Source organism: Ahaetulla prasina, chromosome 14 (genome assembly GCF_028640845.1).
Source record: "Ahaetulla prasina isolate Xishuangbanna chromosome 14, ASM2864084v1, whole genome shotgun sequence".
In the NCBI taxonomy this organism is placed as follows: Eukaryota; Metazoa; Chordata; class Lepidosauria; order Squamata; family Colubridae; genus Ahaetulla; species Ahaetulla prasina.
Window position 1 is genome coordinate 22,125,852 of NC_080552.1, and position 24,734 is coordinate 22,150,585.

The 24,734-nt window shown below is 45.0% G+C and overlaps 1 protein-coding gene across 3 annotated transcripts in view; it reads left to right on the forward strand.

Moving 5' to 3' along the window:
* MAD1L1 (mitotic arrest deficient 1 like 1) overlaps nt 1–24,734 on the forward strand; it is a 389,702-nt gene that overhangs the window by 262,668 nt on the left and 102,300 nt on the right. For all 3 annotated transcript variants that reach the window (XM_058157103.1, XM_058157104.1, XM_058157105.1), the window contains exon 17: nt 14,457–14,647. In XM_058157103.1, coding sequence (XP_058013086.1) covers nt 14,457–14,647 — 191 coding nt within the window. The remainder of the gene's footprint in view (nt 1–14,456; nt 14,648–24,734) is intronic.

Genomic DNA, 24,734 nt, shown 5'->3' on the forward strand with positions numbered 1-24,734 from the left:
CGCCCAGAATTCCCAGACTGTGATTCTCAATCTTGGCCACTTGAAGATGTGTGGGCATCAGATTCCATGGCTTAAGACCGGGGTATTTACAGGACCACCTGCTGCCACCGGTAGCCTCCCATCGACCTGTACTCTCCACAGGGAGGGTCTCCTCAGGGTGCCGTCAGCCAAACAATGTCGACTGGCGACCCCCAGGGGGAGATCCTTCTCTGTGGGGGCACCCACCCTCTGGAATGAGCTTCCTCCGGGGTTACGATCACTCCCCGACCTCCGGACCTTCCGACGCGAGCTCAAGACTCTCTTGTTTCATCGTGCAGGGCTAGCCTAATGTGTTGTGTTTTAACTGGGGTTTTATTATTTGATTTTAATAACTTAATTTTAATTGTTAGCCAAAATTTAATCAGATTTTTACAGTGCTTTTAATTTATCTATGTATATTGTATGAATTCTGTTTTATGTTGGCTGTGAACCGCCCTGAATCCTTCGGGAGAAGGGCGGTATAGAAATTTATGAAATGAAATGAGGTTGAAATCCATGCATCTGAAATCCATGCATCTGGGCCTCTGTGGCTCAGACTGGTAAGACAGTCTGTTATTAACAGCAGCTGCCTGCAATTACTGCAGGTTCTAGTCCCACCAGGCCCAAGGTTGACTCAGCCTTCCATCCTTTATAAGGTAGGTAAAATGAGGACCCAGATTGTTGGGGGGGCAATAAGTTGACTTTGTATATAAATATACAAATAGAATGAAGACTATTGCTAACATAGTATAAGCCGCCCTGAGTCTTCGGAGAAAGGCGGAATATAAATGCAAATAATTTTTTTTAAAAAAGTGGCTAAGGTTGAGAAACATTGTCCAGGACATAAGTTGAGAAACATTGTCTAGGACCGTGATGGCGAACCAATGACACACATGCCACAGGTGGCACACAGAGCTCCCTCTGTGGGCACACGAGCCGTCACCCAGCTCAGCTCCACCCGCATTTGCAAGCGCCTCCCGCCAGCCAACTGATTTTCAGGTCTCTGCCGTGCATGCGCTGGGGGCGGGATGCATGCGGGAGACACGCGCACATGCTGGGGGAGGTCACATGCATGCACAGGAGCGGAGGGGTTGCACGCGCAGGGGCAGGGGGGAGCAGGGGGAGTACAGCGCCCCCTGTGGCCCGTTTTGAGCCTAGCAGGCCTCCCTGCAGCCTCCTGGGACAGCAGGATGTTTTTGGTCCCAGGAGGCTTCAGAGAGGCCTACTAGGCCCAAAACAGGGTGGGGGGTTGCGCATACATGCAAGGGGGGGCAGGAGTTATGCAGGGGTTTGTGCGTGCATGCAGGGGAGGGTTGGGGCACAGAGGGGTTGTACAAACATTGCATTATGGGTGTTGCGTGCGCGCACACTTGCAATATGCAACGGCAGAAAGGTTGAAACTGTCAGTTATTCCAGCGATATCTTTATTCTAGCTCAATAACCTTCATTGCCCTATGCAGAGAAAAGAGAAGGCTTGGCTTTTATCTGCAAAGGGTGCAGTTCTTGGTAGGGCACCAAAACTGATCTTGCCCCGGGACTTATTTCGGAATATCTCTGGGTCTGTAGAGACTTACCTGCTTTTTCGCCTCCTCTTAATAAACTCCAAAGCAACTGAGGCCAGCCAGTCCTTTTCCAATGATAAACTTCACAATTAGATCTTTCCTGCCCAACTTTGCCAACGTTTTCTAATAAAATCCCATTAATATTTAATGCGCAATTATTAAATATTTAAAAATTTAAAAGTGAAATAGTTTTTTTTTTAAGCATCCGTGCGATGAATAATTTACGGGCTGCAAATGAGCTTACGCAGGGGAGGGGTTTGTGGGGGGGGGGGAAAGTGCTCAGCAACCTGTCTTTTCCAGCTGCCTAAGTGAGGTTGCCCAGCGGCAGCTTCTCAGTTGGATAGAGTGGTGATAGGATCATTCCCAGGCTGTCATGGCATGTGAGAATGGCTGTGGGAGACAGGGAAGAGATGCTGCCTATCGGAAGGGTTAGACAGCAATAGCACTTAGACTTATATACCGCTTCAAAGGGCTTTTACAGCCCTCTCTAAGCAGTTTACAGAGTCAGCCTCTTGCCCACAACATTCTGGGTCCTCCTTTTACCCACCTTGAAAGGATGGAAGGCTGAGTCAAGCTTGAGTCGGTCGGGATCGAACTCCTGGAAGTGGGCAGAATCAGCAATACTGCATTCTAACCACTGTGGAAGAAAAAGGAAGGAAGGAAGGAAGGAATAGCAATAGCTCTTAGGCTTATATACCACTTCACAGGGCTTTCCAGCCCTCTCTAAGCAGTTTGCAGAGTCGGCCTCTTGCCCCCAACAATCTGGGTCTTCGTTTTACCCACCTCAGAAGGATGAAAGACTGACTCAAGTTTGAATCGGTTGGGATCGAACTGCTGGAGTGAGCGGTGAGCTATCCCTGCAATACTGCATTCTAACCACTGCGCCACCACAGCTCTTGGAAAGACTGAAGACAGAGAGACATGGCTGAAAACTGAGCTACAAGAAGATCCCTCTCTTTCCCACTTCCTCGTCCCACGCCAAGGCAGGATGGCTTTTCCTTCACTTTTGTCCTCTCCAAAGTCCCCCTACTCTCCCTCCCCCGCCCCGCCCCCCGTTATTCTTGTTGCTTGGCTTCATGGGTTCTGGCTCCTCGCTGATCTGTCGGCTTTCTTCTGCCTAAGCACTATTGCCTTTAAAAAATGGTTTTCATAAAGCGGGCTCCGGGAAGAGAAGTAGAACATGACAAATGTTCCAATAAAGAGGGAGCAGATACCCCCAGATCTGGGACTCCAGCGAGGAGGTCAGAGGGCTGTCCAAAAGTACACTCAGGGGAGCCGTTGAGCATGGAAAACAAACTCTTCAGTTCCGGCCGAAGGGCCAAAGGAAGAAACGGACTTTTGGGGGCAGGCGTGAATGGTTGACAATTACATGTGCCCTCAACTTGGGAATGACGACGAGGAAACCGAAAGAGTTAAAAACCAGGATCGGAGAAGGCCAGCTGGTTTCTCCGAGGGTTACTCAGGAGAGTTGACCCCAAGATTAAGGAACATTGCCTTCTGCAGAGCTCCTTCCCTCCTGCTGACGCAGGGAAGCGGTGTTTGTTTTCCTCTGCACATCTGCAAGTTGTGACACCTCGCTATTCACCATGGAAGCCGCTCCATTAGTCTCAGCCATTATGCAAATAGAGAAGGCCAGGCTGACCTTTTCAACGAAGCGGGTGGCGGCAGGGGAGAGGAGGGAAATAATGATGGCGGATCGGGTCCATCCTGGCTACCGTGAGAGATGGGAAATGGAAGATTGCACCAAAGAAATGTAGCATCCGTGGTTTCCATTAATAGAGTTCACCAACTAACTCTTGGTGCCTCTAATTTACATCTCTTGTAACGGTACGTGAGGAAGATATGCTGCCTAGGGAACAATTAGATAAGAGAACACGGAGTCCACAGCTGTAAAACGGGCAAAGAAAAGAGACTGCCTAACTTATCAGCCTGAAAAAAGAGATGGCAGAAGATTTCTACTTTCAGACTTGCAAGGTTCTGTTAGTGTACTTTGCAAGAAAGTAGAATTAGTTCACTTGGATGTCTGTGGAGATTCTCAGTCATCCACGTCATGGTTTGTCCCAAAGGTGCTTTTTCAAAAGACAATAAACTGGACTTTATTCTTCCTTGAAGATGTTTCACTTCTCACCCAAAAAGCTTTCATTCTGACTGAATGGTGGAGGATGGAAGGATTTATATTCCTTGCAGACAGCTGGTCATTTGCATTCTTTTAGAGAGTCATTGAGGCCACTTGGAGGTGTCAACTCGCAAAGCATTCCTGGTCTGCTTTCGAGTTGCCATGGGTAGGAAAGGTGGGGAGGACTGACGGAGCAGTTCAGCAGCCACATTCAAAAGCACATTCCACACATACCTTCTTCAAGGTTGGTTCTCAGATTACCAGAGCAGGGTTGTGTTTTCTACAGCCCGCAAAAGTGCCTCGTTGGAGAATGTGATTTATGACACAGACTGAGAGGAGGGGGAAAACAGGGTCAGAGTTGAGCCGTAAATTGCGTGCGGGTTCATTCGGGTAGATGCTGATGTGTTACTTCGAATAAATGGCTCGAGGCTCATGAGTTAACCCCGACAGCAGGTTTATTTGTGCTCTCAGGGCCACCTGAATAGTGAAAATGGGTGTAGAACCTTCTTGAAACTATGTTGTAAACAGGAGATAGTTGGTGTCGTATCCCACCCACCCCCAAACTCCGTTGAGAGAAGGCTATTCAATTTTGACATAGATGGCCTCTTTGACTCCTCTTTCAAACCAGCGGTCCTCTCCATCCAGAATGTGGACTTTTCAAACCACATTCATTTGGATGTGTTTCCTTTTTGGTCTACCTGGAATGGCTAATCATCTTGACCAAGAGCCGAATGATTAGAGTTCCAGATGCACACAAGTATCTTATCTTGACTTCAAAAGTTCTGTGAATACCCCATGAAAGAATTTTTTTTTCTTTTGAAGGCCGTATTTTGATAACGGCGGCTCAGTGGCTAAGACACTGAGCTTGCCGATCGAAAGGTCGGCAGTTCACCGGTTCGAATCCCTAGTGCCACGTAACGGGGTGAGCTCCCGTGACTTGTCCCAGCTTCTGCCAAGCTAGCAGTTCGAAAGCAGGTAAAAAATGCATGGAGAAAAATAGGGACCACCTTTGGTGGGAAGGGAACAGCGTTCCGTGCGCCTTTTGCATTTAGCCATGCCGGCCACATGGCCAAAGGGACGTCTTCGGACAGCGCTACCCCCTAGTGTTGGGAACGACTAGCACGTGTATGCGAGGGGAATCTTTACCTTTACCTTATTTTGATAACACCAGCGGAACGTATTTAGGCTTTGGAGCTTTTAAGAAATCTTCATTATGCAAGATGACAAGACACCCTGAAGTTAATGTCTTAGCGGGTGGAGGGAGGAAGAAGAAAGGAAAAATAATTTTGATATTCCAGTTGTTTTTACCCTGGTACCAGCCATACACATACAGTAGGTTCTATTTCATTGTCATAGGAATTAAAGCACAGAGTAATAACCGCATCTCAGGTTGCTAAGTGTATCGGTGCACATAACTACTTGCGAAATGGAGATATTTTGATTCCCTTTTAGCTTTTCAGTGGATCGAGAGGAAAAAGGATGTTAGGTAAAACAGAGTGGAAGATGCCTGTTATTGAAGGAGGGGGGTTTTTTGGGTGGGGGGGAGGGAGGAATCACAGTGGGTATTAAATGCGCGCGAAAGTATCTATGATGGAACCGTATTTTTTTTTTTTTTTGTTTACATTTATACCCCGCCCTTCTCCGAAGACTCAGGGCGGCTTACAATGTATAGGGCAATAGTCTCATTCTATTTGTATATATTTACAAAGTCAACTTATTGCCCCCCCAACAATCTGGGTCCTCATTTTACCTACCTTATAAAGGATGGAAGGCTGAGTCAACCTTGGGCCGGGCTCGAACCTGCAGTAATTGCAGGCTTTGTGTTCTTAATAACAGGCCTTACCAGGCAGAGCTAAACCGGCCCTTGGAAACTGCCTTGGGGTTTTAAAAGATGCCAATAGTCGAGATAATTTCAGATTGTTTTCTGGTAAAAGATAAACTCACAGTCGCAGTATCACCTAAGCCCCCCCCCTTTTTTTTTTTCTTCTACAGGCTTAATTCAAGTTTTTCTCAACCACGTAGGCTCTTAAAATACCCAACGACAGTGATGGCTAATGTTTTTGCCATCGTGTGCCAGGAGAGAGGGGCGGGGGGGGTCGCGTGCGCATGTGCCCACACCCATAATTCTAGGCGCCCCGGCCCCGCGTATGCATGTGCAACTCCCCCACCCCCCCACTCCTGGCACAAGATGGCCCGGTAGGCCCATTTTTCTTTCTCACCTGGTTTCAGAGCCTCTCTATGAGTCTGGGGAGGGCAAAAACTGCCTTTCCCACCCCCACCCCCTGGGAAGCCCTCCGGAGGCCAGAAACGACCCGTTTACCAACTTCCAGTTGGACAGGAAGTGACATTTTTTGTTGTCCCCAGCCTCCAGAGACTCCTAGAGAGGCTCTGGATCCAGGTGAGAGAGAAAAACGGGCCTTCCCCATCCTCCCGCCGGGTCCTCTGGAGGCAGGAAACAGCCTGTTTCTCTACTTCTGGTGGGCCCAGAAGGCCCCAAAATGGAGCTGAGCTCGCATGGCCACTGATATGGCTAAGCCAGTTTACCTATCCTAGTAAATAGAACTTTGAAAGATGCTTGCTTCGGAGTTTTTACTTGGGGGGGGGGTTCTGGAACGCTGACAGGCTGTATGTTTGAGATCTGCTCTCAGATTTTTAATAATAGTCCGGGGTGTGTGTGTGTCTCTGAAGTCCATTTCCAAAACTTTGCTTTCCTATCTCGTCAGTCCTTCAAGTTCTACACGGAGATACCTTTTAGTTTTTCTCTTGCTGAAAAGTCCAGGCTCATTTTAAGATTTTCTTATCTTTTCTTTTCTTTTCTTTTCTTTTCTTTTCTTTTTTTTTGAACGAGAAGACTCCTGCAAGGAAAGAAGAGGGGGGGGGGAAATATCCCAAAGAATGATTTAAAAGACACTGAAATGAGCGGAAACGGAATCTTCCGCCAGACGGAGTCTCACAAAGCCCCGATCTTCGAAAAGCGCTCGACTTTCTGCACCTGCCATATTTCAGTGTTTTATTATTTGGAAATCTGTAAACAGCTGCGTATAAATAGTAGGCATTCAGATTTGCAGAAAGCTGTCATGCTTAACTGTACCAGGAATGTCAGCTTCTATTTACTTAGAGATTCGCTGAAATCTGCAATTTGACCAGGGGTGCCTAACTTTGCATACAACTGTGTGTTAAACTCTGGGTTTGGTGTTTAAAATAGAAGACTCCCACGGGCTAGGATTCTGATCCAATTCCTCTCGTTGTCATTCGGAGGTATATGAAACTTTGGGGCAGTTTAAAAAGCTCGCGCCTGGACTAGAATGTCTGGAGACAGGTTGTCCTGTGGTGACCTCCAGACTGGATCATGGTTTGGCCCACTTTCTCCTTTTCTGGAGATCATCAGCGTGATCTACTGATTGAGACGGAAGCTTGTTCCACTGTAGGGTTTGCTAATTAAAATTCTGCTCGGAACGCAGTGACATTTTCACTAGAAGACAGGAAAAGCTTGCCCCGTGTTTTGATGGTGGTTGGTTGTTGTTTTTTTCCAAAACAGCGTGAATTATTCACTCTGGTTCATGTAAAGTGTGTGGGGGTGGATGGTGAGGATTGAACAGTTTTTGAAGGACAGGCATTTCAAAACGGAAAGTTAACGAGATGGGGACTTTAATGTCCCAGAAAGCGGGACCATCTCTTTCCCTTCACCCTAAGTCCGTTTTGCCTCAAGGCCTTTCCAATCCAGTGTCAGGCCTGGAAGCCGTCTTTTTAGTTGGGCCTTCAGGCCTACCACGTGTACTACTATTGTGGCAAACTGGGAGGTGGGATTGTATGGAGCATGGGCGATATATAGTCATAATAACATTCCTTTCTCAGAAAGTCAAGGACATCTTGCCCTGCACCTGGACAGCTGGTACTAGGAGGCATCTCTAGTTGGGACAGTGCTTTTGATGCCGTGTTGGTAGCCATTGACCAACCGTGATGGATATTTCCAAGCTCCCGGTTGTTTTTGTTTTTGTTGTTTTTAAGGTGCCCAAATTGTTCCTGAAATGTAAAACACATCCTGTTTAAATGAAGGCTTTGCTTTTTGTTAATTGTGTTTGGTTATGCGAAGAACTGGCCAGAGGATTGTCGCATTCTTGTGTGAGCAGTAAGAGACCCACAAAAGACTCCCATCACCACGACCTCTCCATCTTGGGCCCTCAGCATCCTTGAAGTTCGATAGATTGATTCCCTTAAAGGGAGCTTTCCTGAGTTGGAATAAAAGCCAGTGAGACTTTGGGAGGTTACTGGTGGGTGGCGATGGCAGCTCTTTTGCTAACGTCATCTTGCTTTTCAAATTTCCTTGGATGCTGACAAAGACAAGTAATCAGCCACCCCCGGAAACATTTGAATGGCTGCCTTTGCTGTTCCAGAAAGCAAGGTTAGGCCTTCTAGGTATCCTGTCTGCTACAGAAAAGTGAGCCCTGGGTTTTTATTTCTCCCGAGAGCATCAGCTGAAAAGCAGAGAAGCCAAGACCGTCTCAGAGATCCTTTCCTGAAACACGTGGGCTGCTTTGTGCGATGGGAAAGGACAAAGAAGCCGATGGTATCATAGCATTAACAAGCCATCGTGAGAGGATGGAGGAAAGGTTGGGTAAGATCTCACCATCTTCTTCGTAGATGAAGGACCAGATGACTCAGTTCTCTTCTTTGGCTAAACCATACAATGAATGGTTGAGGGAACCGGGCGTGTGTAGACTTAACAAAGAGAAGATGACAGTCTTCCAATATTTGAGGGGTTGTCACCGAGAAGGAGGGTCAACCTCTTCTCCATAGCTCCTGAAGGCAGGACAAGAAATAATGAGTGGAAACTTTATCAAAGAGAGATCTAACCTCGAACTAAGGAGAAACTTCCTACAGTGAAGACAATTAACCAGTGGAACAACTTGCCTCCAGAAGTTGTGGATGACCCATCACTGGAGGTTTTCAAGAAGAGACTGGACAATGATTTACCCTAAAGGGTGTAGGGTCTCCTGCTTGAGGAGTTGGATTAATAGACCTCTAAGGTCCCTTCCAAGCGTATTATTCTGTAGGAAGAAATATCCATCTGGGTTCAGTTCCAAGTGGGGACAAAGACACTGGAAACATGGAGGCTGCTTGGAAAGATGGTTTAATGGTGGCCAGGATCACATGGCTTGAGATTCTGAACAGAAAAGGGCTGAGATCCTGTGTGCTCCCTGGCTTTATGCTTTTTCTGAGCTTTGAACTTTCTGGGGCACAGGAAGAGTATCCTGATTGGTTGTCAAACTCCCAGGTGGTCTAGGGGTCTTAGTTAACATTGTAGGTTGTCCCTCAAGCTTGCCTGAGCCTTGCCATGTGGTGAGTTTCTGTTGCTAGATGGGTTCTATTATGTTGCAGATGATGATGGCCCATTGACAAAGGTGGGGAGAATGAGTGAGCTTGGTTGAGGCTTTAATGGCCCATTGACAAAGGTGGGGGGTGGCAGGAAGTTGCAGGGAGCTGCTTTGTCTTTAAAACATGTTTCTCCATTTTTCATCCAGGGAAATATATTCTGCCTTTTAAATATTTTCTAAAATATTTCATTCTTCTAGGAGGGGGGTGAGTGCTAAATTCCTACAATTCTATACTCTATACCAGTCGTTCCTCAAAATGCCAAATAGTGGTTATAACTAAACTCTCCTTTCCAAGTAAAACTTTCTTACATATTTCTTCAAACCGGCCAACATTTGTTGTAGGTGTCTAATATAGCAGCTTAGAATGTTTTATATTTCTCTGAAAAGAGGCCAACGCTGTTTAGTTTCCCTGTCTTTGAACAAAATTTGTAGCAAGAAACAGTGGAGAATGATCTCAATACTTGGGGATCTGTATTCTCAACTATCAGGTCCCTAAGCAAGATCTCTCTCATTATGGTTGCTGTTGTTGTTATGTCAGTTGCCACTATGAGCCAAACCCAATGTAGTACAATGATTAAAATAAAATAAATAAATAAATCCAACTTCAATCTTAAGAAGGACAACCAGAGAGAATGTTGGAAGAAATGTCCATCTCGGTTCAGTTCCAAGTGGGGACAAAGACACTGGAAACATGGAGGCTGCTTGGAAAGATGGTTTAATGGTGGTCAGGATCACACGGCTTGAATTCCTGAACAGAAAAGGGGCTGAGATCCTGTGTGCTCCCTGGCTTTATGCTTTTTCTGAGCTGTGAACTTTCTGGGGCACAGGAAGAGTATCCTGATTGGTTGTCAAACTCCCAGGTGGTCTAGGGGTCTTAGTTAACATTGTAGGTTGTCCCTCAAGCTTGCCTGAGCCTTGCCATGTGGTGAGTTTCTGTTGCTAGATGGGTCCTATTGTGTTGCAGATAATGATGGCCCATTGACAAAGGTGGGGGGATTGAGTGAGCTTGGCTGAGGCTTTAATGGCCCATTGACAAAGGTTGGGGGGTGGCAGGAAGTTGCAGGGAGCTGCTTTGTCTTTAAAACATGTTTCTCCATTTCTCATCCAGGGAAATATATTCTGCCTTTTTAAATATTTTCTAAAATATTTCATTCTTCTAGGAGGGGGGTGGGTGGCTAAATTCCTACAAGAAGCTCACCTAAACCTCAGACTCCATGCTTGAGGAACTTCAAGTCTGCAAGGACTTCCAAAATGCTTTCAGAATTTGCACTGATCGTCAGACGGTGGGAATAAGGTTCTGTGAATGGGGGCTGGTCCCCTCCAACCGGCACCCCCTGTTCAGCCTGTTTATCGATGCCAGGGAAAGAAGAAGGGCAGTCAAAATGGAGGGTGATGGGAAACAGATGTCATTGATGGCTGAATCGCTCAATCTCTTTCACACTCATGCTAATTTATCTTCAAGGCTAGGAAGAAGCTGGTGATTAAAAGCCCATCTAAATGTCTAAACAATGCTGGGGGGGGGAGGGAATGGGAGGGCAGCTTAATTCTTAAAGACCTGCTACTGAATCCCTCCTCCCATTCTTTTCCCAGCTATTCCCACCAGCTGAGCCAAGCTAACGCTTGATACTTTGGCGCCTGATACTTTGGCGTTGAGAATTTGGACCGGACAACTTGCATTGTATTTCAAAAACAAATGCACAGTTGGGTGCCTGGAATGTGCTAATACCTCTGGCAGCTTTTGTCAGCAGTTAAACCCGCTGGGCATCCAAATGGGTTTTAGTTCTTTTCTCTGGTAGGAGGAGATTCTTGTTTTTCCATCTACAGGGTCTTCATCTTAGCTAAAGAGGGGCAAGGTGTTGTGGTCCGCCAGCAGCCTGTGGAGCTGGCAGTAGAGTTGGACAGTGAGGCTGGGGAGGCCAATGGACCAGTCCTGGAGTTGGGGGAATGCCCGGACGAGGGGTCTGCGTCAGAGGCAGAGATGGGGCCAGGGCCATCTGGGAGCAATGCGCGGACTCCGGAGCCTCCAGAGACGGACAGCAGAGAGGCAGAGGAACAGAAGGAGCCTGTTCCTAGTACACACATGCGAAGAGCTGCCAGAAGGCAAGAGCAGCTCAAGCAAAAAGGATGACTTAAGGCCAGGAGATGATTGGTCACTCCCATAATGCTTAAAAGAGCAGCAATGAGCCTTTGGGTTCTTTGTGGAAAAATAACATTGATTCCATTGCTTCTTGTCAGCGTCTCTTGAACTTTGTGGGGGGTTTGCCAAGAAAAGCCTTTGGCAGGTTGCCAAAGACAACAAAGGTTGGTGATAGCTGATGAGGGTCAGGGCAGGTTTTTATCAAGGGGTGGAGAATGCCAGGAAGTGGCTGCAAGGAGACCATAGAAGGCCAAGGAAGAAGGCATCAGCTTTGGGTCTTGAGCCATGATGCTTCTGGCAGAGCAACCTGTGCCTTGATACCTGTCTTTACTTGGGAGAACTGCATCCAACAGCAGAACAGCTCTGGGAATAGCCAGAAAGTACATCATGTGTCAACAGAAGAGTTGGGATGTTCCAGGTGATAGCAAGAAGGAAGTCATCCATGGGTGTTTCTTCATCAGCACAGAGCCGATGGAACGGGTTGGCTAAGGGTGCCTAAGCCAATGTTCCTTCAGTTTTTCCAGCTGCCTTACCAGCAGCAGTGAGAACGTCTCCCAAGGCTTATGGTGGCAGATTCCTTCCTTCCTTCCTTCCTTCCTTCCTTCCTTCCTTCCTTCCTTCCTTCCTTCCTTCCTTTCTTCCTTCTTTCCTTCCTTCCTTCCTTCCTTCCCTCCCTCCCTATCTTCCTTCTTTCCTTCCTTCCTCTCATTCATCGCCTCCCTCCCTCCCTTCCTTTTTCTTCTTCCATTCTCCCTCCCTCCTTTTTCCTTCCTTCCCCTCTCTCCCTCCATCCCTTCCTCTCATTTCATCTCCTCTCTCCCTCCCTTCATTCCTCTTATTTCATCTCCTTCCACCTTCCCTCCCCTTCTTTCCTTCCTTCCTCCTTTCCTCTCTCCCTCCCTCCTTTTTCCTTCCTTCCCCTCCCTCCCTCCTTCCCTCCTCTCCTTCCTGATGGGAAAGCGGCACTCCTAGAAACCCAAAGAGAACAAGGCCTCTCTGCTAGAGCGACGCCTAACCTTTTGGGGTGCAGGTGGCTCGTGTGTCACCGATATTCCGGTGTGTTTTCCCTCCCCCTTTAACTGTGGCACTTTCTGAATTCCAATGTCAGGTCCAGGTGCCGAGACCCGGTCTCTGGAAATTGCCGAGTGCCATGTCACATGGAGGGAAGCGTAGTCATTGTCGTAACCAGCAGCATCCCCTTTAATCAAGCATGCCGTATGAAAAACTAAATTAGAAAGTGCAGAACATTCCTTGAATGACTGCCGATGTTCAACTGGGGCCACCTCTTTTCCTCGTCTCCCACAACCCGGTGGCCCGAACGGTCGTGTGGCGACCGAGGGGCCGGGGGGCGGGAAAAGACGTCACAGCCTCTGGAGAGCAAGTGTCTCTGTTTATTATGGGAATCAAAGCCTTCTGGGCTGGTGTGTTGATAAAACAAGCTGACTTAGGTGGCATCTCCGACTTGTGTTTAACTAAAGCTCTTCTCGGTAATTAATGGGGGGATAAATTGTGGCTTAATTACTCAGAAAGCACCTTGGGTGAAAGATTCATGGTAATTGTTGTGTATCCCCCTGAAGGATTCACTCCACTGGCAGCAAACTTTCCTAACAATAAAATACTGGCTGAGTGGCAGCCAACTCAGCTGCCTTCTCTGGGCCAAAAATCTGCCAGAGAGAGAGAGAGAGAGGGATGGCATTCAGCTATGCAGTTTGCTGTTTTTCTGTAGTTTGGAGAGATTTTTCTTCCCCTCACCTGCACAGAATAGAATAGATGAGATGAGAGGAAGAGAAGAGATGAGAGAGGATAGGATAGGATAGGATAGGATAGAAGAGAAGAGAAGAGAAGAGAAGAGAAGAGAAGAGAAGAGAAGAGAATAGAGAGGAATTGAAGAGAAGAGAAGAGAAGAGAAGAGAAGAGAAGAGAAGAGAAAATAGACTAGAGGAGAGGAATAGAATAGAATAGAATAGAATAGAATAGAATAGAATAGAATAGAATAGAATAGAATAGAATAGAATAGAATAGAATAGAATAGAAAACAATAGAGGAAAGGAAGAGAAGAGAAGAGAAAACAGAATAGAATAGAGAGGAAGATAGACTAGAGGAGAGGAATAGAATAGAATAAATAGAATAGAGAGGAAGAGAGAAGAGAAGAGAAGAGAAAACAGAATAGAATAGAGAGGAATTGAAGAGAAGAGAAGAGAAAATAGACTAGAGGAGGAATAGAATTAGAATAGAATAGAATAGAATAGAATAGAATAGAATAGAATAGAATAGAAAACAGAATAGAGGAGAGGAAGAGAGAGAGAGGAAGAGAAGAAGAGAGAGAAAATAGACTAGAGGAGAGGAATAGAATAGAATAGAATAGAATAGAATAGAATAGAATTAGAATAGAATAGAATAGAATAGAATAGAATAGAATAGAATAGAATAGAAAACAGAATAGAGGAGAGGAAGAGAAGAGAAGAGAAGAGAAAAACAGAATAGAATAGAGAGGAAGATAGACTAGAGGAGAGGAATAGAATAGAATAGAAACAGAATAGAGGAGAGGAAGAGAAGAGAAGAGAGAAGAAAAGAAAACAATAGAATAGAGAGGAAGAGAAGAGAAAAGAAGAGAAGAGAATAAAAAATAGACTAGAGGAGAGGAATAGAATAGAATAAATAGAATAGAATAGAAAACAGAATAGAGGAGAGGAAGAGAAGAGAGAGGAAGAGAAAAGAAGAGAGAAGAGAAAATAGAATAGAATAGAACAGAACAGAACAGAACAGAATACTTTATTTGGCCAAGTGTGAGATCTACCGTTATTTTACAAGTCTGGTGGCTGTTGATGGGATTTTGGGAGGATTTCCCATGTGGTCAGGCCTAACTTCTTCTGCCTTGTTCAGGTGACATTTTTCCCTTTGTTTCCTTAAGGACTTGGTTCCTTCTCACCTACCTGCTAAAGGGATCTTTCAGGCAAGATTTGTGGATTTTGTCGACCCTGCTTCTGAGTCTACTTCATCTTTAGAGAAGGCACCTTCGTCCTGGTCTCACGCTGCCCTTCAGTCTCACCCAACCTGGGCAGCCTTAGTCCTTCGTTCAGTTTTTCCGGTGCCTTAACAAAAACGCTTTGGAACAGCATTAATTCGCTTTTCCAATCTTGCTTTCTGCTACTTCTGCTGATTTTTCTCATCTACGTGACAGATCCTGTGGGAACGATTCCTGACCGCGCTATAAAAAAAAATGTAATCTCTTTTCTACTTCATTTCAGAATTAAAGAAACAACTGGAAAGTGCAGAGTTGAAAAATCAGCGCTTAAGGGAGATCTTTGGAACCAAGATTCAGGAATTTCGCAAAGTGTGTTATAAACTGACCGGCTACCATATTGATATTACAATCGAGAACCAATACCGTCTGACGTCCATCTACGCCGAGCACAGAGAAGACTGCTTGATCTTCAAGGCAAGTTATATTTTTTTTCCTCTTCCCCTACACATATCGACATAGCATTTCTGAGAAGGTGGACGTGTGTGAACATCAACAGAATGTCCTTTGGGGTCTTGGTGGGCTTGCTCAACTGATACCGACAGACCCGTTAGTCAGATGTCTCCTTACGGGGTTAAGGTTGAGATGTTCTTCACAAGAAAACTCTTTGGTCTACCTGACCTCCTTCTCTTTCTTTTTGACTGAATAGAGCAGTGTTTCTCAACCTTGTGAACTCCAAGACGTGTGGACTTCAACTCCCGGAATTCCCCATCTGGCATGAATTCCACACAACTTCCAAGTTTACAAGGTTGAGGAACAGTAGAGTACCATTACCTGATTCCCAAACCGTAACAGCGGCAGACTTTGGACCTCCATTGTTTTTGCTTTCCAAAACATGTCCTACATGCAACCCTTCCAAGCTCCCGTTTTCGCTAGCAGAAGGTTGCAGGAGCCGAAAACGGAGCTCGGGAGTCCATTTTTGTTGGCCACCACAGGTGCCCCCGACACAAGTGACATTGAGCTGGCCATGCCCACCTCAGCCCCCACCCCCCCAAAGTCAAACACAACCCTGATATGGCCTTCAATGAAATTGAGTTTGACAACCCTGTTGTAGACCAATGTCATGTGTTATCCATGATGTGGATCATGGATCAGGGGCTATTTTGAGCTGCTTCTGGCACGCTGGCAGAGTGCATCTACATCTTTGCTATGGCTCCCTGCTTCTTGTTTCTTTAAAAAAAAAACAACCCTAAAAGTGCTCTCGTAATACGTTTCAGCAGCGTTTGAGAGGCAGACAATTTTGTACAAAGTAATATATTAGAATTATCCTTGGTTTTGGCAGATATAGTCTATTACGGTTGCTGGTTCATTAAAGGTCTTAGTTGGTTATAGATATTTCTCTTATTTATGTAAGTGACTGTAACATGGAAGCAGCTCATTGATCAATAGAGTGGTTCTGCCGATTAGCTTAGATTTGAAGAATTTCATTTCCCCCGTAAGCCGAGTTGGATAACTTCAGTCTTCTAAATACCGCAATTGAAGGAAAATACGGCTTTCAGCTGTAGGATTTGGCAGCATGTTTGTGTCCTATCAAGTCTCAAAATAAGTCTGTTTTGGAATGTAAATGAGGCTGAGCGGGATGGTTTTACAAATAACACATTAGAGGCTATGAAAGAGAATATTTGTAGCTCAAGGTTGAAACGAAAGGGTCTTTGGTGGGTTGTTTCTTTGCAGACATTTCATGATCCAAAACTAGGTAACATCATCAGAGCTAAAAGGGAGTACTGGCAAACTTTGGCCATGATGTTACCTAGTTGGGTCACGAAACATCTGCAAGAAAACCACCAAGCTCCAAAAACCGCATAATAATTATTCTTCTTCTTCTTCTTCTTCTTCTTCTTCTTCTTCTTCTTCTTCTTCTTCTTCTTCTTCTTCTTCTTCTTCCTCCTCCTCCTCCTCCTCCTCCTCCTCCTCCTCCTCCTCCTCCTCCTCCTCCTCCTGCTGCTGCTGCTGCGGCAAACTCCACTCCCATCTGGCACTGATGATGTCACCTACTTGGGTCATGAAATGTCTGCAAAAAAACCACTGAGCTCCAAAGACCCCATAATTATTCTTCTTCTCCTTCTCCTCCTTCTCCTCCTCCTCCTCCTCCTCCTCATGAAATGTCTGCCAGAAAATCCATCAAGTTCAGAGAGCTCCGAGGACCCTAAAATCCTCCTCTTCCTCCTCTACTCTGCAAACCCCACTCCCTTCTAGCACTGAGCGGCAAGCTTCCATGCTGCCAGGCCCCACATTAGAACCCGTTATCTATCCTTAGCCACTTGAAGACGTGCGGACTTCCATTCCCAGAATTCCCCAGGCAGCATGCTGGAGAACTTTTAAGACATGTGGATGTTGCAACCAACCTTGAACGCTGCTTACTGTTCCTGAAGTTGTCATTGGGATCTTTGCACACAAGGACTTGTTGAAAAGTAAGGGTTCACCCAACCATCTTCGCTTCTTCTTCCTGTTCTCACCAAGCTAACCACTGGTTACCTGGTTTTGATCCGATGGTGATTCACTGACAAACGAGTCTCCCAAACAATCAGGAAATGGAGGTATTTTTAGAACAGGAAGGGTTGTGTGTGGGAGGCAGAAACATTTCTCACAACAAGTCTATCACTCCTTTTACAAAATAGAAATCTTTATCAGGGTCCACCCTGAGTCATTCCTAGTATAATAAACTCAATAGGCATCACTTTTTTTTTTCTTTTCTTTCTTTTTTTGGGTAGGAGCCCATTAAATTTACAGCTGGAGTCTACCCCGATTTTTGATTCACATTTGTTTAAGGAGCTACTTGAAAAGGTGGGAAGTCTGAAGACAGAAAATGGAAAGACATTTTTTTATCTGGATGATGCTGCCTGGCGTTTTAACCGGGGGTGCGAGGTGGGGGTGGAGGTTGGAGCTTCTGTGTGAAACAGCATTATTTAAAGAGGACAAAATTAACAGAGCAAGAAAACATCTGTGAGACGTTGACACACATTAATAATGTGCATTAACTTGCAAATTTATTGTGCAGGCCTGAAGGGATCACTTGTGAAGGCATGGATGGTAGCAGCTCATTTTTCTTTCTTCCTTCCTAGAGTTCATTTGCCATTTCCTGATGAGGCATGCAAAATAAGCTTGCTTTGGCCCTCCATTTCTCATTTCCTCCCCCTGCTTGGAGCTTCGCTTACGCTTCTGAGGTTGGCCGGAGAAGCGTAGCTCAAACTAAACCCTGAGCAGCATCTCAGAGGGCAGATTATAGGCGGGGGTGGGTAGCTACAACTCCCACAAGCCATGGCGGCTAGGTCTGGAGGGTAAAGGGAGTTTTAAAAAATCTGGAGTTGTAGATGATGGAATAGCCTTGAGGAAGAGACAGAAGATATGGGGGTCTTTGGTGCTCTCTGAGCTTGGAGGTTTCCTTGCAGACGTTTCATAACCCAAACTAGGTAACATCATCAGTGCTAGAAGAGAGTGGAGTTTGTAGAAAGGAGGAGGAGGACCTGTCGGGTCCTTGGTGCTCTCTGAGCCTGGAGGTTTTCTTGTAGACACTTCATGACCCAACCAGGTAACATCATCAGTGCTAAAGGGAGTGGGGTTTTCTCCCTGTTTACATACAAGTGGCTTGCCTTGCCAGTCTCAGTGGGAGTGGGTCCTTGATTAGGCTGTGGTTGATAGTTGGTAGTTCCTTGATTAGGGTATTGTTTATTGCTTGCTGTCAATCTCTGCTTATCTGGGTGTTGATTGCCGGTCAGGAGGTGTTGTGGTCTCTCAGCTTTTCTTTTCTTTCTTTTTTTGGGTAGGAGCCCATTAAATTAACAGCTGGAGTCTACCCCGATTTTTGATTCACATTTGTTTAAGGAGCTACTTGAAAAGGTGGGAAGTCTGAAGACAGAAAATGGAAAGACATTTTTTTATCTGGATGACGCTGCCTGGCGTTTTAACCGGGGGTGCGAGGTGGGGGTGGGGGTTGGAGCTTCTGCGTGAAACAGCATTATTTAAAGAGGACAAAATTAACAGAGCAAGAAAACATCTGTGAGACGTTGACACACATTAATAATGTGCATTAACTTGCAAATTTATTGTGCAGGCCTGAAGGGATCACTTGTGAAGGCATGGATGGTAGCAGCTCATTTTTCTTTCTTCCTTCCTAGAGTTCATTTGCCATTTCCTGATGAGGCATGCAAAATAAGCTTGCTTTGGCCCTCCATTTCTCATTTCCTCCCCCTGCTTGGAGCTTCGCTTACGCTTCTGAGGTTGGCCGGAGAAGCGTAGCTCAACTAAACCCTGAGCAGCATCTCAGAGGGCAGATTATAGGCGGGGGTGGGTAACTACAACTCCCACAAGCCATGGCGGCTAGGTCTGGAGGGTAAAGGGAGTTTAAAAAAATCTGGAGTTGTAGATGATGGAATAGCCTTGAGGAAGAGACAGAAGATATGGGGGTCTTTGGTGCTCTCTGAGCTTGGAGGTTTCCTTGCAGACGTTTCATAACCCAAACTAGGTAACATCATCAGTGCTAGAAGAGAGTGGAGTTTGTAGAAAGGAGGAGGAGGACCTGTCGGGTCCTTGGTGCTCTCTGAGCCTGGAGGTTTTCTTGTAGACACTTCATGACCCAACCAGGTAACATCATCAGTGCTAAAGGGAGTGGGGTTTTCTCCCTGTTTACATACAAGTGGCTTGCCTTGCCAGTCTCAGTGGGAGTGGGTCCTTGATTAGGCTGTGGTTGGTAGTTGGTAGTTCCTTGATTAGGGTATTGTTTATTGCTTGCTGTCAATCTCTGCTTATCTGGGTGTTGATTGGTGTTGTGGTCTCTCAGGACACCACACCACAGGAGGTGTTGTGGTCTCTCAGCTTTTCTTTTCTTTTTTTACTGTCTCTTTTGAATGGTATGTAGATGTTGGTTTATCTGTATGTGCCTGTTGATGGCCGATTCATCTGAATGCCGGGCTTCCAGGAATTCTCTAGGTGTTGTTGTTGGTTTGGGGTTTTTTTGGTCTTTGTTTTGAACTTGGCTCCGTCTAGGATGCTCACTGTCTCCCAATTGAAAGTATGGTTGAGTCTGTCCATGTGCTGTGGAATTAAGGAGCTTTCATCATGTCTTCTGACTGCTGGTTGGTGTTCATGGAGGTGGAGAAAAGGAAGCCAAGATAAAAACTTGAGTGTGGGAAAGGGTCGTAATCTATGAAGGCTTGGCTGTCTGGGGAATTCTGGGAGTCGAAATCCATCCACCTTAGAGTTGGCAAGATTGAGTATCTATCTGTCTCTGTCTGTCTATCTATCTCTTTCTAGCTAGCTATCTTTCTAGCTATCTATCTTTCTAGCTATCCATCCATCCATCCATCCATTATATTTTACTAAATCTGCACTACTATTAATCTTCTCATCGTTCCCATCACCAATCTCTTTCCACTTATGACTGTATGACTGTAACTTTGTTGCTGGCAATCCTTATGATTTATATTGATATATTGACCATCAATTGTGTTGTAAATGTTGTACGTATGAATGAACGTATCTTTTCTTTTATGTACACTGAGAGCATCTGCACCAAGACAAATTCCTTGTGTGTCCAATCACACTTGGCCAATAAAATTCTATTCTATTCTATTCTATTCTATTCTTATAGTATCTCTTATCATCTATCTATCTATCTATCTTGTTGCCCATCTCGCCAAACACAACTCTTTCTCCTGCTGAATCACAGAAGTCCTTCAATATTTTTCCATTAGAAGCCATGACTACCAATCTAATAAAACATTACCTATTAAAGAATTATTTGGTCTACCTTGTCTCTTTTAAGGAGCAGGTTACTAAACTGCTGATGGTTTTATGATGGCAGGTTGATCACCCTCTATAGCCTGAATGACTAATCTGTATTGTAAGGGTTCTCTGGTTATTAATCTGTATTTGTTAATATGTTCCCTGAGTAGAAAGGATCCAATTTGTGGGAGTACCTATCAAAACATAGCAGCACTTCAAACCGAGGTCTAATGTGTTTGTGAAATCAGAAATATATATACAAAAAAAATAGTGTTCGTGATACTAATTCATATCTTCCAGCTCTATGCTTCATGAAGCACAGTGATCTTGAATCTATTGTGCATGAAGTTTTATCTCCTATTGACAAGTATATCTAGATATATCTTTTTTTTTTTAAAGAATATCCACGAAGGCTGAAATGAAAAACATACTGCTGTGGCCATGCTGTTAAAGTTTATATGCATGCAGAAAACATGATTTAGCAGCTGTCAAGCCCAGGAGAGCCAGAGGTTGGGTTTGTGGATTAAAAGAGTAGCTTTATATCAAGAAAATAAGCATGTTTTAATTACCGTAAACGTCACTATTGGTAGCAGAGATAGCTAGCTAGGCAGACAGACAGACATAGAGATACAGATATAGATAGATACATATGCAGAGGAGAGAGAGGGAGGGAGGGAGAAACTGATAGATGATAGATGTAGAGAGATACAAAGATGGATGGGTGGATGGATGGATGGCAAAAGAGAGAAAGAGATGGATAGATGGAGAGAGAAAGAGAGAGAAACAGATGGATGGATGGAGAGAAAAAGATAGATGGATGAATAGATAATAGATAGATAGATAGATAGATAGATAGATAGATAGATAGATAGATAGATAGATAGATATTCACCAGCCAGTGTTCTCCAGATTTCTTAAGATTTCTGAGCTGCCAAAATTCCCAGTCTGCATATCTACTTTTCATTCTTCGAAGGAAGTTAAATATTAAATTAGGATGATCGAAAAGTAGGAATTAAAACTGTTAAAAACAGGGCATTTCTCCTCTCCCCCCCAACCACCTCCCTTTTCTAATCCATCATCGTATGAATTTCATCCCCACCTTAATTATAAAATCAATAAAGTTCTTCCCTAATGCAAATCTCCAACGATTTGGAAAATAGATTGCACTTTAATTCTCTTCGCTGGCTTTTGTAACCGGGAATCAGCCGTTGATAAAGGAGATGGATCCCATTTCCCAGGCAGAGATACGGGTAATGCTCCCAGCATCCTTCCGAGCGCTTAATTGGGTTTCTGATTCTGTTGGAAGAAGGTCCCTGGAGGCTTAGTTAAGACGCCATGTTATGCTTGAGCTTATTTAGAAGTCTATCCGTTGAACGTATGTGGAAGCTCAGTCTGAAATGTTCCTCTTGATGGTCGCTTCCGCTGCCCCGCATCCTATCTCTAGAAGAAGACAACCTTCTGGCCACCCAGAAATGCAGACCTGAGCTTTATTTGTTTTGGCAAGTATCTAGGTTACATCAACATTCATAGAGAACTCATCACGATACATTGTCTTGGCCTAAAATCTGCAGAAAGGGTGCTGCTTTCTCCATTGATGGATCCTGAACTTCAGTCGGGTGCTAACTCAATCCATGTAAGCTTTAGGGATATATTTTGGAAGATTAGAAAGATGGTGCCTTGGATTTTAAAGAAGGTGATAAAATTGAATTGAATTGAATTGATTTTTTTTATTTGCATTTATATCCCGCCCTTCTCCGAAGACTCAGGGCGGCTTACCACTATGTTAGCAATAGTCTTCATCCATTTGTATATTATATACAAAGTCAACTTATTGCCCCCAACAATCTGTGTCCTCATTTTACCTACCTTATAAAGGATGGAAGGCTGAGTCAACTTTGGGCCTGGTGGGACTTGAACCTGCAGTAATTGCAAGCAGTTGCTGTTAATAACAGACTGTCTTAGCAGTCTGAGCCACCAGAGGCCCGTGAATTGAATTGAATTTGTTATTGGCCAAGTGTGATTGGACACACAAGGAATTTGTCTTTGCTGCATACGGTCTCAATGTACATAAAAGAAAAGATACGTTCATCAAGAAACCTAAGGTACAACCTTTAATGATAGTCATAGGATACAAATAAGCAATCAGGAAACGATCAATATCAATATTAATCTTAAGGATAGAAGCAACAAAGTTACAGTCATAAGTGGGAGAAGATGGGTGATAGGAACAATGAGAAGATGATAAGATTAATAATAGTGCAGACTTAATAAATAGTTTGACAGTGTTGAGGGAATTATTTGTTTAGCAGAGTGATGGCGTTTGGAAAAAACTGTCCTTGTGTCTAGTTGTTCTGGTGTGCAGTGCTCTGTAGCATCATTTTGAGGGTAGGAGTTGAAACGGTTTATGTCCAGGATGTGAGGGGTCTGTAAATATTTTCCCAGCCCTCTTTTTGACTCGTGCAGTATACAGGTCCTCCATGGAAAGCAGGTTAGTAGCAATTGTTTTTTCTGCAAGTGATGATAAGATTGTAATTTCCCACTGGGCTATAGGGCAGAAGGAACAAGGGGCTGTCACAGAGAAGGAGTCAACCTATTCTCCAAAGCCTCTGAAGGCAGGACAAGAAGCAACCGATGGAAACTAATCAAGGAGAGAAGCAACCTAGAACTAAGGAGGAATTTCCTGGCAGTGAGAACGATTAACCAGTGGAATGGCTTATCTCCAGAAGTTGTGGGTATTCCATCACTGAGGGTTTTAAGAAGAGACTGGAGAGCCATTTGTCCAGAATAGTATAGGTTCTCCTGCTTGAGCGGGGGGTTGGACTAGAAGACCTCCAAGGTCCCTTCCAACTCTGTTATTCTACATTCTGGTGTTACTCCTGACCGCCCCCACCCCCCTTGGGTTGTTACCAGCTGCCCAGGCTAACCAGTGGCTGGATATAAGTCTTGAGCATCCAGAAATATTAAAAGTCATGTTTAGAATCCCATTATAGCCTAGATTTTGGCTGCCAGCTCGGGAAACTCTTTAAGTTCTCCTTCTTCGATAGGTTGAGTGCCAACCCAAGAACAGCCTGAAGGCACCTAATCGGATTCTTTGACTGGAGGTAAAATAGGTAGGAGGTAACTTCGCCAGCTGGAAGCCAGGTGGATGTTGCTCTGGGCCATTCCTCACATTATGCAGGAGGAAAACCCAGACTGGGCCAAGCAGAATCCCTCCAAGCCTCTTGTACCATCATCCCCACCCAGCACACTGGCATCATCCGGTTTCCCTCCGGTTATACGGGAACTCTGTCAGTTAGCATTTTTTTAAAAAAACAAAATTTGTGATTTGGCTCTTGTTCAGGGGCCTCTGCTACCTTCCTGAATCCCCAGCTGGTTTTTCCTGAAGAGGTTTCGGTCCTGCACAGGGGTGAAATGTAAAATTTGTTACTACCGGTTCTCTGGGCGTGGCTTGGGGGGGGGGTAATGTGACTGGGTGGGCATGGCCAATTTTTTTTAAAAAAAACTTTTAAAAGCCTTTTTTCTACAACCTCTTCAGCCCAAGAATTTGTAGAAAACATGCTTTTAAAAGGTTCTGGTGATCAGGCAACTCAGCTGGGATCGCCAGAGGAGCCTTTTAAAAGCTTCATATTTTTTTTTTTTTTGGCCGAAGAGGTTGTAGAAAAAATGCTTTTAAAGGGTTCTGATGATCCCAGCTGAGCCGCACGATCATCAGAGGCTTTTTTTTTTACTTTTAAAAGCATTTTTTCGGCCGAAGAAAAAATGCTTTTAAAAGTAAAAAAAAAAAAACAAAACTGATGATCAGGGCTGGGGATGCGGGGGAGGCAGGGATTTTTGCTACCGGTTCTCCAAATCACCTGCCACCATCACTACCAAATCGGGCGATCTGGTCCGAACTGGGAGCATTTCATCCCTGGCCCTTCATGTTTTGTTTTGTTTTTGGCTGCTGCTTCTTCTCCCTCCTTGCAATATGGCTTCCTGTCTCATTTTTGATGGAGCACGTTCCTGGGGCCGCCGTCCCGCATCCTTGCACACACAATCAGAAATAACCGCGGAGCTCATTGGTGGAAGTGGCCAGCCGTGGCGAGATTGATTAGAGATTGCGGGCCTCGATTAAGTTCTCATTCTGGTTAATTACCTGTTGTTTTTATATTTTTTGAGGGGGTATTTTGTTTTCAATTTTCCTGCACGGTTTCCTGCAAGATTTGGCCTCAGCTCGGCTCAGCTCCGGAAGCCAATGCCATTCGAGAAGCAGCTTGAATGTCTTTCTGTCAAATGAACGCGATCAGTTTTTTGTAGGAAAGGTCAACCCTGTGAATGGCTTTGTGCATGTGTGTCTGGTGCCTGCCTTAATCCTCTGCGGCAAACAGGATTTGGCCATCATGAATAACAGAGTTGGAAGGGACCTTAAAGGTCTTCTAGTCCAACCCTCTGCTCAAGCAGGAAATCCTATAGCATTTCAGACAGATGGCTGTCCAGTCTTTTCTTAAAAGCCTTCAGTGATGGAGCACCCACAACTTCTGGTGGCAGGTTGTTCCACTGGTTAATTGTCCTCACTGTTAGGAAGTTTCTCCTCAATTCCAGGTTGCTTCTCTCTTTGATTAGTTTCCATCCATTGTTTCTTATCCGGCCTTCTGGTGCTTTGGAGAATAAGTTGATCCTCTCTTCTTTGTGGCAGCCCCTGAGATATTGGAAGACTGCTATCATGTCTCCCCTGGTCTGTCTTTTCACTAGACTTAGTGTTAGTTGCGAAGTTATATCCGACCCATCACGACCCATGGACCAC